Source organism: Palaemon carinicauda, chromosome 5 (assembly GCF_036898095.1).
Source record: "Palaemon carinicauda isolate YSFRI2023 chromosome 5, ASM3689809v2, whole genome shotgun sequence".
Taxonomy (NCBI): Eukaryota; Metazoa; Arthropoda; class Malacostraca; order Decapoda; family Palaemonidae; genus Palaemon; species Palaemon carinicauda.
In genome coordinates this window covers 106805949-106820948 of record NC_090729.1, presented here as the reverse complement: position 1 = coordinate 106820948, position 15000 = coordinate 106805949, and the positions used below count along the sequence as shown (strand labels likewise).

General features: G+C 34.2%; 2 protein-coding genes across 2 annotated transcripts in view; both read left to right on the top strand.

Annotated features, from left to right (window-relative positions):
• LOC137641057 (golgin subfamily A member 6-like protein 22) overlaps positions 1–2470 on the top strand; it is a gene marked incomplete at its 3' end in the record, with an annotated part of 2575 nt that extends 105 nt beyond the window's left edge. The window contains exons 1-2 of the mRNA XM_068373504.1: positions 1–1630; positions 2420–2470. The exon at positions 1–1630 is cut by the window's left edge and continues 105 nt beyond it. Coding sequence (XP_068229605.1) covers positions 761–1630; positions 2420–2470 — 921 coding nt within the window. The remainder of the gene's footprint in view (positions 1631–2419) is intronic.
• An 843-nt stretch (positions 2471–3313) lies between these two features.
• Positions 3314–15000, top strand: part of LOC137641056 (golgin subfamily A member 6-like protein 22) — a gene marked incomplete at its 5' end in the record, with an annotated part of 90139 nt that continues 78452 nt past the window's right edge. Inside the window, 3 exons of the mRNA XM_068373503.1 lie at positions 3314–4150; positions 7022–7947; positions 14125–14451. Of these exons, the coding sequence (XP_068229604.1) occupies positions 3314–4150; positions 7022–7947; positions 14125–14451 (2090 nt within the window). The remainder of the gene's footprint in view (positions 4151–7021; positions 7948–14124; positions 14452–15000) is intronic.

Here is a 15000-nt window from a genome sequence, read left to right as displayed (position 1 = left end):
CAAGAAGAATGAACGTATTCGGAAAACGTTTGGATGAAGACGTGAAGAGACAAGATGGCGGAGCGCCAAATCGTCGTCGGCTTGAAGAAGCCCGGAGCTGGAGAATTCAGTTCCTTGCGACTGGAATGGAAGGCCAAAGGAAGGCGAGGAATCTTCAGAAACAGAAGAGAATATTTGAGGATGGAAGCATAATACGAGTGGAAGAATGCGGTAAATAAAAGAAAAGAAAACTGAGGGATAAGATAATTTTCAGCGTTTTACTATCCTACTTGAAATTTGTAATTTAATATATAAAAAAAAAGATTGAAAATGAAAGTTAAAACTATGAAAAATCTCAAATCTAAAAGAGAAAACCTGAATATTTCAGAATGCGTTTTGCATGAAGATGAAAAATGATCATCCTCACGGAGAAGGGATTAAGTCTTCGGAGGAGTTAAGCTGCATTCTTCAAGACTGCAAATATTCGAATCTCCTCTGCCAGTACGAAGACATGTCCTTGTTGTTGTTGTTGTTGAAGCTCTTGCAATTCATCCTCATTTCATCCTACGCCTATTGATGCAAAGAGAATTCTTAGCAATTCTGCATCTCGTAATGAAAGAGTCGTCTGAAGCCGGTTATTCCACCCGTTGTCAAAGACGGTTCCCTGGAGACTCCGCAGATCATCTTGGAGTCTGAAGTCCAGCAACCTCCTCTAGAGCCAACTTTTATTTTTTCAAAATATACAGTAGCTGAATCACTACACTCGTCAAGATATACAAAAATGTCTACAAACGCAGATTTTATTACTTGGTTATTGGGTGTTATTTCTTGGGAGTTATTCAATACTTTTACACGCCTTCGATTTGGGGCCGTAAGAAGCTCTTGTGAAGAAGAGCAGCGGCCATTCGAGGTGAGAGCACAACTTGCAGCAGAACCGACCGCGGCGGCCCCGCAGAGGAATTTCGTCGGAAAAGCGGCATTTGCTTTCGGCCTACCTATTGTTACTGGACTTGTGATCTTTGGGTACCGCAAGTTTATGAGTTACTGGAATCGTGACGGAGATCAACCGACAGATTTTGAAAAGCTTCGGTTGGAAGAAGACTCACGAAACGCTCTAGAAAGCAAGGAAGATTTGGATCATCAACTGGAGGAGATGGAAAGGAACATGGCGCTGAAAATTGAAGAGGAACGAGATGAAAAAGAAAAGATAAATCAAGAACTAAACTGCGCTCTTGAAAGGATGAAAGAAAGAGAAGAGGAAATTATTTCTCTGAAGAAAATTATCAAGAACAACGCAGATGATAAAGAGATGATGATTGAAAAAATTAAAGAGGATCAAGAAAGAAGAGGAAAGTTGGAACAAGAACTAAATTCCCTTCTTGTAAGGATGAAAGAGAGCAACGAAGAAATTACTTCTCTGGAGCAAATCATTTTAGACAAGCATAAGGTTATAGAAAGAGTGATAGAGGCAATCGAAGAAGAAAAAGAAGAAAGAAGAAAAGTGCAAGAAAAACTAAATATTGTTCTTCAAGAAAAGAAAGAAAGAGAAGAGGAAAATACATCTCTAAAGCAAATTATACTGGATAAAGAAGAGGAAAAGATTACATTGGAGGAGAACATTGAAGAAGAAAGAAGAAAGGTACAAGACGAACTGAATAGCATTCTTCAGGAAAAGAAAGAAAGAGAAGAGGAAAATACTTCTCTGAAGCAAATTATACTGGATAAAGAAGAGGAAAAGATTACATTGGAGGAGAACATTGAAGAAGAAAGAAGAAAGGTACAAGAAGAACTGAATAGCGTTCTTCAGGAAAAGAAAGAAAGAGAAGAGGAAAATACTTCTCTGAAGCAAATTATACTGGATAAAGAAGAGGAAAAGATTACATTGGAGGAGAACATTGAAGAAGAAAGAAGAAAGGTACAAGAAGAACTGAATAGCGTTCTTCAGGAAAAGAAAGAAAGAGAAGAGGAAAATACATCTCTGAAGAGAATTATACTGGATAAAGAAGAGGAAAAGATTACATTGGAGGAGAACATTGAAGAAGAAAGAAGAAAGGTACAAGAAGAACTGAATAGCGTTCTTCAGGAAAAGAAAGAAAGAGAAGAGGAAAATACTTCTCTGAAGCAAATTATACTGGATAAAGAAGAGGAAAAGATTACATTGGAGGAGAACATTGAAGAAGAAAGAAGAAAGGTACAAGAAGAACTGAATAGCATTCTTCAGGAAAAGAAAGAAAGAGAAGAGGAAAATACATCTCTGAAGAGAATTATACTGGATAAAGAAGAGGAAAAGATTACATTGGAGGAGAACATTGAAGAAGAAAGAAGAAAGGTACAAGAAGAACTGAATAGCGTTCTTCAGGAAAAGAAAGAAAGAGAAGAGGAAAATACTTCTCTGAAGCAAATTATACTGGATCAAGAAGAGGAAAAGATTACATTGGAGGAGAACATTGAAGAAGAAAAAGAAGAAAGAAGAAAGGTACAAGAAGAACTGAATAGCGTTCTTAAGGAAAAGAAAGAAAGAGAAGAGGAAATTACTTCTCTGAAGCAAATTATACTGGATAAAGAAGAGGAAAAGATTACATTGGAGGAGAACATTGAAGAAGAAAGAAGAAAGGTACAAGAAGAACTGAATAGCGTTCTTCAGGAAAAGAAAGAAAGAGAAGAGGAAAATACTTCTCTGAAGAGAATTATAATGGATAGGGAAGAGGAAAAGATTACAATGGAGGAGAACATTGAACAAGAAAGAAGAAAGGTACAAGAAGAACTGAATAGCGTTCTTCAGGAAAAGAAAGAAAGAGAAGAGGAAAATACTTCTCTGAAGCAAATTATACTGGATAAAGAAGAGGAAAAGAATACATTGGAGGAGAACATTGAAGAAGAAAGAAGAAAGGTACAAGAAGAACTGAATAGCGTTCTTCAGGAAAAGAAAGAAAGAGAAGAGGAAAATACTTCTCTGAAGAGAATTATAATGGATAAAGAAGAGGAAAAGATTACATTGGAGGAGAACATTGAAGAAGAAAGAAGAAAGGTACAAGAAGAACTGAATAGCATTCTTCAGGAAAAGAAAGAAAGAGAAGAGGAAAATACATCTCTGAAGAGAATTATACTGGATAAAGAAGAGGAAAAGATTACATTGGAGGAGAACATTGAAGAAGAAAGAAGAAAGGTACAAGAAGAACTGAATAGCGTTCTTCAGGAAAAGAAAGAAAGAGAAGAGGAAAATACTTCTCTGAAGCAAATTATACTGGATCAAGAAGAGGAAAAGATTACATTGGAGGAGAACATTGAAGAAGAAAAAGAAGAAAGAAGAAAGGTACAAGAAGAACTGAATAGCGTTCTTAAGGAAAAGAAAGAAAGAGAAGAGGAAATTACTTCTCTGAAGCAAATTATACTGGATAAAGAAGAGGAAAAGATTACATTGGAGGAGAACATTGAAGAAGAAAGAAGAAAGGTACAAGAAGAACTGAATAGCGTTCTTCAGGAAAAGAAAGAAAGAGAAGAGGAAAATACTTCTCTGAAGAGAATTATAATGGATAGGGAAGAGGAAAAGATTACAATGGAGGAGAACATTGAACAAGAAAGAAGAAAGGTACAAGAAGAACTGAATAGCGTTCTTCAGGAAAAGAAAGAAAGAGAAGAGGAAAATACTTCTCTGAAGCAAATTATACTGGATAAAGAAGAGGAAAAGATTACATTGGAGGAGAACATTGAAGAAGAAAGAAGAAAGGTACAAGAAGAACTGAATAGCGTTCTTCAGGAAAAGAAAGAAAGAGAAGAGGAAAATACTTCTCTGAAGAGAATTATAATGGATAAAGAAGAGGAAAAGATTACATTGGAGGAGAACATTGAAGAAGAAAGAAGAAAGGTACAAGAAGAACTGAATAGCGTTCTTCAGGAAAAGAAAGAAAGAGAAGAGGAAAATACTTCTCTGAAGAGAATTATAATGGATAAAGAAGAGGAAAAGATTACATTGGAGGAGAACATTGAAGAAGAAAGAAGAAAGGTACAAGAAGAACTGAATAGCGTTCTTCAGGAAAAGAAAGAAAGAGAAGAGGAAAATACTTCTCTGAAGAGAATTATAATGGATAAAGAAGAGGAAAAGATTACATTGGAGGAGAACATTGAAGAAGAAAGAAGAAAGGTACAAGAAGAACTGAATAGCGTTCTTCAGGAAAAGAAAGAAAGAGAAGAGGAAAATACTTCTCTGAAGCAAATTATACTGGATAAAGAAGAGGAAAAGATTACATTGGAGGAGAACATTGAAGAAGAAAGAAGAAAGGTACAAGAAGAACTGAATAGCGTTCTTCAGGAAAAGAAAGAAAGAGAAGAGGAAAATACTTCTCTGAAGCAAATTATACTGGATAAAGAAGAGGAAAAGATTACATTGGAGGAGAACATTGAAGAAGAAAGAAGAAAGGTACAAGAAGAACTGAATAGCGTTCTTCAGGAAAAGAAAGAAAGAGAAGAGGAAAATACTTCTCTGAAGAGAATTATAATGGATAAAGAAGAGGAAAAGATTACATTGGAGGAGAACATTGAAGAAGAAAGAAGAAAGGTACAAGAAGAACTGAATAGCGTTCTTCAGGAAAAGAAAGAAAGAGAAGAGGAAAATACTTCTCTGAAGCAAATTATACTGGATAAAGAAGAGGAAAAGATTACATTGGAGGAGAACATTGAAGAAGAAAGAAGAAAGGTACAAGAAGAACTGAATAGCATTCTTCAGGAAAAGAAAGAAAGAGAAGAGGAAAATACTTCTCTGAAGAGAATTATAATGGATCAAGAAGAGGAAAAGATTACATTGGAGGAGAACATTGAAGAAGAAAAAGAAGAAAGAAGAAAGGTACAAGAAGAACTGAATAGCATTCTTCAGGAAAAGAAAGAAAGAGAAGAGGAAAATACTTCTCTGAAGCAAATTATACTGGATAAAGAAGAGGAAAAGATTACATTGGAGGAGAACATTGAAGAAGAAAGAAGAAAGGTACAAGAAGAACTGAATAGCGTTCTTCAGGAAAAGAAAGAAAGAGAAGAGGAAAATACTTCTCTGAAGAGAATTATAATGGATCAAGAAGAGGAAAAGATTACATTGGAGGAGAACATTGAAGAAGAAAAAGAAGAAAGAAGAAAGGTACAAGAAGAACTGAATAGCATTCTTCAGGAAAAGAAAGAAAGAGAAGAGGAAAATACTTCTCTGAAGCAAATTATACTGGATAAAGAAGAGGAAAAGATTACATTGGAGGAGAACATTGAAGAAGAAAGAAGAAAGGTACAAGAAGAACTGAATAGCGTTCTTCACGAAAAGAAAGAAAGAGAAGAGGAAAATACATCTCTGAAGCAAATTATACTGGATAAAGAAGAGGAAAAGATTACATTGGAGGAGAACATTGAAGAAGAAAGAAGAAAGGTACAAGAAGAACTGAATAGCGTTCTTCAGGAAAAGAAAGAAAGAGAAGAGGAAAATACTTCTCTGAAGAGAATTATAATGGATAGGGAAGAGGAAAAGATTACAATGGAGGAGAACATTGAAGAAGAAAGAAGAAAGGTACAAGAAGAACTGAATAGCGTTCTTCAGGAAAAGAAAGAAAGAGAAGAGGAAAATACTTCTCTGAAGCAAATTATACTGGATAAAGAAGAGGAAAAGATTACATTGGAGGAGAACATTGAAGAAGAAAGAAGAAAGGTACAAGAAGAACTGAATAGCGTTCTTCAGGAAAAGAAAGAAAGAGAAGAGGAAAATACTTCTCTGAAGAGAATTATAATGGATAAAGAAGAGGAAAAGATTACATTGGAGGAGAACATTGAAGAAGAAAGAAGAAAGGTACAAGAAGAACTGAATAGCATTCTTCAGGAAAAGAAAGAAAGAGAAGAGGAAAATACTTCTCTGAAGCAAATTATACTGGATAAAGAAGAGGAAAAGATTACATTGGAGGAGAACATTGAAGAAGAAAGAAGAAAGGTACAAGAAGAACTGAATAGCATTCTTCAGGAAAAGAAAGAAAGAGAAGAGGAAAATACTTCTCTGAAGCAAATTATACTGGATAAAGAAGAGGAAAAGATTACATTGGAGGAGAACATTGAAGAAGAAAGAAGAAAGGTACAAGAAGAACTGAATAGCGTTCTTCAGGAAAAGAAAGAAAGAGAAGAGGAAAATACTTCTCTGAAGAGAATTATAATGGATAAAGAAGAGGAAAAGATTACATTGGAGGAGAACATTGAAGAAGAAAAAGAAGAAAGAAGAAAGGTACAAGAAGAACTGAATAGCATTCTTCAGGAAAAGAAAGAAAGAGAAGAGGAAAATACTTCTCTGAAGCAAATTATACTGGATAAAGAAGAGGAAAAGATTACATTGGAGGAGAACATTGAAGAAGAAAGAAGAAAGGTACAAGAAGAACTGAATAGCGTTCTTCAGGAAAAGAAAGAAAGAGAAGAGGAAAATACTTCTCTGAAGAGAATTATAATGGATCAAGAAGAGGAAAAGAATACATTGGAGGAGAACATTGAAGAAGAAAAAGAAGAAAGAAGAAAGGTACAAGAAGAACTGAATAGCATTCTTCAGGAAAAGAAAGAAAGAGAAGAGGAAAATACTTCTCTGAAGCAAATTATACTGGATAAAGAAGAGGAAAAGATTACATTGGAGGAGAACATTGAAGAAGAAAGAAGAAAGGTACAAGAAGAACTGAATAGCGTTCTTCAGGAAAAGAAAGAAAGAGAAGAGGAAAATACTTCTCTGAAGAGAATTATAATGGATAAAGAAGAGGAAAAGATTACATTGGAGGAGAACATTGAAGAAGAAAGAAGAAAGGTACAAGAAGAACTGAATAGCATTCTTCAGGAAAAGAAAGAAAGAGAAGAGGAAAATACTTCTCTGAAGCAAATTATACTGGATAAAGAAGAGGAAAAGATTACATTGGAGGAGAACATTGAAGAAGAAAGAAGAAAGGTACAAGAAGAACTGAATAGCATTCTTCAGGAAAAGAAAGAAAGAGAAGAGGAAAATACTTCTCTGAAGCAAATTATACTGGATAAAGAAGAGGAAAAGATTACATTGGAGGAGAACATTGAAGAAGAAAGAAGAAAGGTACAAGAAGAACTGAATAGCGTTCTTCAGGAAAAGAAAGAAAGAGAAGAGGAAAATACTTCTCTGAAGAGAATTATAATGGATAAAGAAGAGGAAAAGATTACATTGGAGGAGAACATTGAAGAAGAAAGAAGAAAGGTACAAGAAGAACTGAATAGCATTCTTCAGGAAAAGAAAGAAAGAGAAGAGGAAAATACTTCTCTGAAGCAAATTATACTGGATAAAGAAGAGGAAAAGATTACATTGGAGGAGAACATTGAAGAAGAAAGAAGAAAGGTACAAGAAGAACTGAATAGCGTTCTTCAGGAAAAGAAAGAAAGAGAAGAGGAAAATACTTCTCTGAAGAGAATTATAATGGATAAAGAAGAGGAAAAGATTACATTGGAGGAGAACATTGAAGAAGAAAGAAGAAAGGTACAAGAAGAACTGAATAGCATTCTTCAGGAAAAGAAAGAAAGAGAAGAGGAAAATACTTCTCTGAAGCAAATTTTACTGGATAAAGAAGAGGAAAAGATTACATTGGAGGAGAACATTGAAGAAGAAAGAAGAAAGGTACAAGAAGAACTGAATAGCGTTCTTCAGGAAAAGAAAGAAAGAGAAGAGGAAAATACTTCTCTGAAGAGAATTATAATGGATCAAGAAGAGGAAAAGATTACATTGGAGGAGAACATTGAAGAAGAAAAAGAAGAAAGAAGAAAGGTACAAGAAGAACTGAATAGCGTTCTTCAGGAAAAGAAAGAAAGAGAAGAGGAAAATACTTCTCTGAAGCAAATTTTACTGGATAAAGAAGAGGAAAAGATTACATTGGAGGAGAACATTGAAGAAGAAAGAAGAAAGGTACAAGAAGAACTGAATAGCATTCTTCAGGAAAAGAAAGAAAGAGAAGAGGAAAATACTTCTCTGAAGCAAATTATACTGGATAAAGAAGAGGAAAAGATTACATTGGAGGAGAACATTGAAGAAGAAAGAAGAAAGGTACAAGAAGAACTGAATAGCGTTCTTCAGGAAAAGAAAGAAAGAGAAGAGGAAAATACTTCTCTGAAGCAAATTATACTGGATAAAGAAGAGGAAAAGATTACATTGGAGGAGAACATTGAAGAAGAAAGAAGAAAGGTACAAGAAGAACTGAATAGCATTCTTCAGGAAAAGAAAGAAAGAGAAGAGGAAAATACTTCTCTGAAGCAAATTATACTGGATAAAGAAGAGGAAAAGATTACATTGGAGGAGAACATTGAAGAAGAAAGAAGAAAGGTACAAGAAGAACTGAATAGCATTCTTCAGGAAAAGAAAGAAAGAGAAGAGGAAAATACTTCTCTGAAGCAAATTATACTGGATAAAGAAGAGGAAAAGATTACATTGGAGGAGAACATTGAAGAAGAAAGAAGAAAGGTACAAGAAGAACTGAATAGCATTCTTCAGGAAAAGAAAGAAAGAGAAGAGGAAAATACTTCTCTGAAGCAAATTATACTGGATAAAGAAGAGGAAAAGATTACATTGGAGGAGAACATTGAAGAAGAAAGAAGAAAGGTACAAGAAGAACTGAATAGCATTCTTCAGGAAAAGAAAGAAAGAGAAGAGGAAAATACTTCTCTGAAGAGAATTATAATGGATAAAGAAGAGGAAAAGATTACATTGGAGGAGAACATTGAAGAAGAAAGAAGAAAGGTACAAGAAGAACTGAATAGCGTTCTTCAGGAAAAGAAAGAAAGAGAAGAGGAAAATACTTCTCTGAAGAGAATTATAATGGATAAAGAAGAGGAAAAGATTACATTGGAGGAGAACATTGAAGAAGAAAGAAGAAAGGTACAAGAAGAACTGAATAGCATTCTTCAGGAAAAGAAAGAAAGAGAAGAGGAAAATACTTCTCTGAAGCAAATTATACTGGATAAAGAAGAGGAAAAGATTACATTGGAGGAGAACATTGAAGAAGAAAGAAGAAAGGTACAAGAAGAACTGAATAGCATTCTTCAGGAAAAGAAAGAAAGAGAAGAGGAAAATACTTCTCTGAAGCAAATTATACTGGATAAAGAAGAGGAAAAGATTACATTGGAGGAGAACATTGAAGAAGAAAGAAGAAAGGTACAAGAAGAACTGAATAGCATTCTTCAGGAAAAGAAAGAAAGAGAAGAGGAAAATACTTCTCTGAAGCAAATTATACTGGATAAAGAAGAGGAAAAGATTACATTGGAGGAGAACATTGAAGAAGAAAGAAGAAAGGTACAAGAAGAACTGAATAGCATTCTTCAGGAAAAGAAAGAAAGAGAAGAGGAAAATACTTCTCTGAAGCAAATTATACTGGATAAAGAAGAGGAAAAGATTACATTGGAGGAGAACATTGAAGAAGAAAGAAGAAAGGTACAAGAAGAACTGAATAGCATTCTTCAGGAAAAGAAAGAAAGAGAAGAGGAAAATACTTCTCTGAAGCAAATTATACTGGATAAAGAAGAGGAAAAGATTACATTGGAGGAGAACATTGAAGAAGAAAGAAGAAAGGTACAAGAAGAACTGAATAGCATTCTTCAGGAAAAGAAAGAAAGAGAAGAGGAAAATACTTCTCTGAAGCAAATTATACTGGATAAAGAAGAGGAAAAGATTACATTGGAGGAGAACATTGAAGAAGAAAGAAGAAAGGTACAAGAAGAACTGAATAGCGTTCTTCAGGAAAAGAAAGAAAGAGAAGAGGAAAATACTTCTCTGAAGAGAATTATAATGGATAAAGAAGAGGAAAAGATTACATTGGAGGAGAACATTGAAGAAGAAAGAAGAAAGGTACAAGAAGAACTGAATAGCGTTCTTCAGGAAAAGAAAGAAAGAGAAGAGGAAAATACTTCTCTGAAGAGAATTATAATGGATAAAGAAGAGGAAAAGATTACATTGGAGGAGAACATTGAAGAAGAAAGAAGAAAGGTACAAGAAGAACTGAATAGCATTCTTCAGGAAAAGAAAGAAAGAGAAGAGGAAAATACTTCTCTGAAGCAAATTATACTGGATAAAGAAGAGGAAAAGATTACATTGGAGGAGAACATTGAAGAAGAAAGAAGAAAGGTACAAGAAGAACTGAATAGCGTTCTTCAGGAAAAGAAAGAAAGAGAAGAGGAAAATACTTCTCTGAAGAGAATTATAATGGATAAAGAAGAGGAAAAGATTACATTGGAGGAGAACATTGAAGAAGAAAGAAGAAAGGTACAAGAAGAACTGAATAGCGTTCTTCAGGAAAAGAAAGAAAGAGAAGAGGAAAATACTTCTCTGAAGAGAATTATAATGGATAAAGAAGAGGAAAAGATTACATTGGAGGAGAACATTGAAGAAGAAAGAAGAAAGGTACAAGAAGAACTGAATAGCATTCTTCAGGAAAAGAAAGAAAGAGAAGAGGAAAATACTTCTCTGAAGCAAATTATACTGGATAAAGAAGAGGAAAAGATTACATTGGAGGAGAACATTGAAGAAGAAAGAAGAAAGGTACAAGAAGAACTGAATAGCGTTCTTCAGGAAAAGAAAGAAAGAGAAGAGGAAAATACTTCTCTGAAGAGAATTATAATGGATCAAGAAGAGGAAAAGAATACATTGGAGGAGAACATTGAAGAAGAAAAAGAAGAAAGAAGAAAGGTACAAGAAGAACTGAATAGCATTCTTCAGGAAAAGAAAGAAAGAGAAGAGGAAAATACTTCTCTGAAGAGAATTATAATGGATCAAGAAGAGGAAAAGAATACATTGGAGGAGAACATTGAAGAAGAAAAAGAAGAAAGAAGAAAGGTACAAGAAGAACTGAATAGCGTTCTTCAGGAAAAGAAAGAAAGAGAAGAGGAAAATACTTCTCTGAAGAGAATTATAATGGATCAAGAAGAGGAAAAGAATACATTGGAGGAGAACATTGAAGAAGAAAAAGAAGAAAGAAGAAAGGTACAAGAAGAACTGAATAGCATTCTTCAGGAAAAGAAAGAAAGAGAAGAGGAAAATACTTCTCTGAAGCAAATTATACTGGATAAAGAAGAGGAAAAGATTACATTGGAGGAGAACATTGAAGAAGAAAGAAGAAAGGTACAAGAAGAACTGAATAGCGTTCTTCAGGAAAAGAAAGAAAGAGAAGAGGAAAATACTTCTCTGAAGAGAATTATAATGGATCAAGAAGAGGAAAAGAATACATTGGAGGAGAACATTGAAGAAGAAAAAGAAGAAAGAAGAAAGGTACAAGAAGAACTGAATAGCATTCTTCAGGAAAAGAAAGAAAGAGAAGAGGAAAATACTTCTCTGAAGCAAATTATACTGGATAAAGAAGAGGAAAAGATTACATTGGAGGAGAACATTGAAGAAGAAAGAAGAAAGGTACAAGAAGAACTGAATAGCGTTCTTCAGGAAAAGAAAGAAAGAGAAGAGGAAAATACTTCTCTGAAGAGAATTATAATGGATAAAGAAGAGGAAAAGATTACATTGGAGGAGAACATTGAAGAAGAAAGAAGAAAGGTACAAGAAGAACTGAATAGCGTTCTTCAGGAAAAGAAAGAAAGAGAAGAGGAAAATACTTCTCTGAAGAGAATTATAATGGATAAAGAAGAGGAAAAGATTACATTGGAGGAGAACATTGAAGAAGAAAGAAGAAAGGTACAAGAAGAACTGAATAGCATTCTTCAGGAAAAGAAAGAAAGAGAAGAGGAAAATACTTCTCTGAAGAGAATTATAATGGATCAAGAAGAGGAAAAGAATACATTGGAGGAGAACATTGAAGAAGAAAAAGAAGAAAGAAGAAAGGTACAAGAAGAACTGAATAGCGTTCTTCAGGAAAAGAAAGAAAGAGAAGAGGAAAATACTTCTCTGAAGAGAATTATAATGGATCAAGAAGAGGAAAAGAATACATTGGAGGAGAACATTGAAGAAGAAAAAGAAGAAAGAAGAAAGGTACAAGAAGAACTGAATAGCATTCTTCAGGAAAAGAAAGAAAGAGAAGAGGAAAATACTTCTCTGAAGCAAATTATACTGGATAAAGAAGAGGAAAAGATTACATTGGAGGAGAACATTGAAGAAGAAAGAAGAAAGGTACAAGAAGAACTGAATAGCGTTCTTCAGGAAAAGAAAGAAAGAGAAGAGGAAATTACTTCTCTGAAGAGAATTATAATGGATAAAGAAGAGGAAAAGATTACAATGGAGGAGAACATTGAAGAAGAAAGAAGAAAGGTACAAGAAGAACTGAATAGCGTTCTTCAGGAAAAGAAAGAAAGAGAAGAGGAAAATACTTCTCTGAAGCAAATTATACTGGATAAAGAAGAGGAAAAGATTACATTGGAGGAGAACATTGAAGAAGAAAGAAGAAAGGTACAAGAAGAACTGAATAGCGTTCTTCAGGAAAAGAAAGAAAGAGAAGAGGAAAATACTTCTCTGAAGAGAATTATAATGGATCAAGAAGAGGAAAAGAATACATTGGAGGAGAACATTGAAGAAGAAAAAGAAGAAAGAAGAAAGGTACAAGAAGAACTGAATAGCATTCTTCAGGAAAAGAAAGAAAGAGAAGAGGAAAATACTTCTCTGAAGCAAATTATACTGGATAAAGAAGAGGAAAAGATTACATTGGAGGAGAACATTGAAGAAGAAAGAAGAAAGGTACAAGAAGAACTGAATAGCGTTCTTCAGGAAAAGAAAGAAAGAGAAGAGGAAAATACTTCTCTGAAGAGAATTATAATGGATAAAGAAGAGGAAAAGATTACATTGGAGGAGAACATTGAAGAAGAAAGAAGAAAGGTACAAGAAGAACTGAATAGCGTTCTTCAGGAAAAGAAAGAAAGAGAAGAGGAAAATACTTCTCTGAAGAGAATTATAATGGATCAAGAAGAGGAAAAGAATACATTGGAGGAGAACATTGAAGAAGAAAAAGAAGAAAGAAGAAAGGTACAAGAAGAACTGAATAGCATTCTTCAGGAAAAGAAAGAAAGAGAAGAGGAAAATACTTCTCTGAAGCAAATTATACTGGATAAAGAAGAGGAAAAGATTACATTGGAGGAGAACATTGAAGAAGAAAGAAGAAAGGTACAAGAAGAACTGAATAGCGTTCTTCAGGAAAAGAAAGAAAGAGAAGAGGAAAATACTTCTCTGAAGAGAATTATAATGGATCAAGAAGAGGAAAAGAATACATTGGAGGAGAACATTGAAGAAGAAAAAGAAGAAAGAAGAAAGGTACAAGAAGAACTGAATAGCATTCTTCAGGAAAAGAAAGAAAGAGAAGAGGAAAATACTTCTCTGAAGCAAATTATACTGGATAAAGAAGAGGAAAAGATTACATTGGAGGAGAACATTGAAGAAGAAAGAAGAAAGGTACAAGAAGAACTGAATAGCGTTCTTCAGGAAAAGAAAGAAAGAGAAGAGGAAATTACTTCTCTGAAGCAAATTATACTGGATAAAGAAGAGGAAAAGATTACATTGGAGGAGAACATTGAAGAAGAAAGAAGAAAGGTACAAGAAGAACTGAATAGCGTTCTTCAGGAAAAGAAAGAAAGAGAAGAGGAAAATACTTCTCTGAAGAGAATTATAATGGATAGCGAAGAGGAAAAGATTACATTGGAGGAGAACATTGAAGAAGAAAGAAGAAAGGTACAAGAAGAACTGAATAGCATTCTTCAGGAAAAGAAAGAAAGAGAAGAGGAAAATACTTCTCTGAAGCAAATTATACTGGATAAAGAAGAGGAAAAGATTACATTGGAGGAGAACATTGAAGAAGAAAGAAGAAACGTACAAGAAGAACTGAATAGCATTCTTCAGGAAAAGAAAGAAAGAGAAGAGGAAAATACTTCTCTGAAGCAAATTATACTGGATAAAGAAGAGGAAAAGATTACATTGGAGGAGAACATTGAAGAAGAAAGAAGAAAGGTACAAGAAGAACTGAATAGCGTTCTTCAGGAAAAGAAAGAAAGAGAAGAGGAAATTACTTCTCTGAAGAGAATTATAATGGATAAAGAAGAGGAAAAGATTACAATGGAGGAGAACATTGAAGAAGAAAAAGAAGAAAGAAGAAAGGTACAAGAAGAACTAAATATTGTTCTCCAGGAAAAGAAAGAAAGAGAAGACGAAAATACTTCTCTGAAGAGAATTATCAAAGCCAAAGAAGAGGAAATTCAAATTTTGGAAGAAAGAATTGAAGAGGAAAAAGCAGAGATTAAACAAAGAGGACTTGATCTTCACTATGTCATTGAGGTGAAGAACCAATTGAATCTTCTGGTGAACCAAATGGCAGAAGAAATTATCAATCTTAAGAGAATCATCATGGAAAAAGAGAAGGAAATTCGAATTCTGGAAGAATTGAATAGAAAAGAAAGACTTGAAAGATTCACTAAGAAGAACAGGATTGATCATATAGTTAAGGAAGTCCTCGGGAAATTTGATTCACTTGAAAATATCTTCAATGAAGAAGAGGAGTAAGTTATAAGTAGAGGAGTATTAAAAACATTAAAACTAGAAAATCGCCAAAAATATATATAAAAAAATCCAAAAAAAATATAAAAAAAAGAAAATGAAAAAAAAAGTAATAGAAAATCCAGTATCCTAAAAAAATACACGATACAGAAAAAAAATATAAACAGTGGGAGTAAGAGCAGCATCAGCTGTAACATAAGCAGCAGAAAGAAGAAATCTGACTTGGTCTAGTATGCTTTGTTACCTGATGAAGATTCACCTGTACTGTTTCTTCATCAGGTGGACAAATGCAGAAAGAACAAGTCTGACTTCTTCTCAGCAGCAGCAGCAGCAACAGAAGAAGAAGAAGAAGAAGAAGAAGAAGAAGAAGAAGAAGAAGAAGGAGGACCAGCAGCAACATTGGTAGGAGGAAAAGGACAAGGAGCAGCAGCAGCAGTAACAAAAGCAGCAGAGAGAAGAAGACTGACTTGGTCTAGCATGCTTTGTTACCTGATGAAGATTCACTTGTACTGTTTCTTCATCAGGTGGACAAATGCAGAAAGAATAAGTCT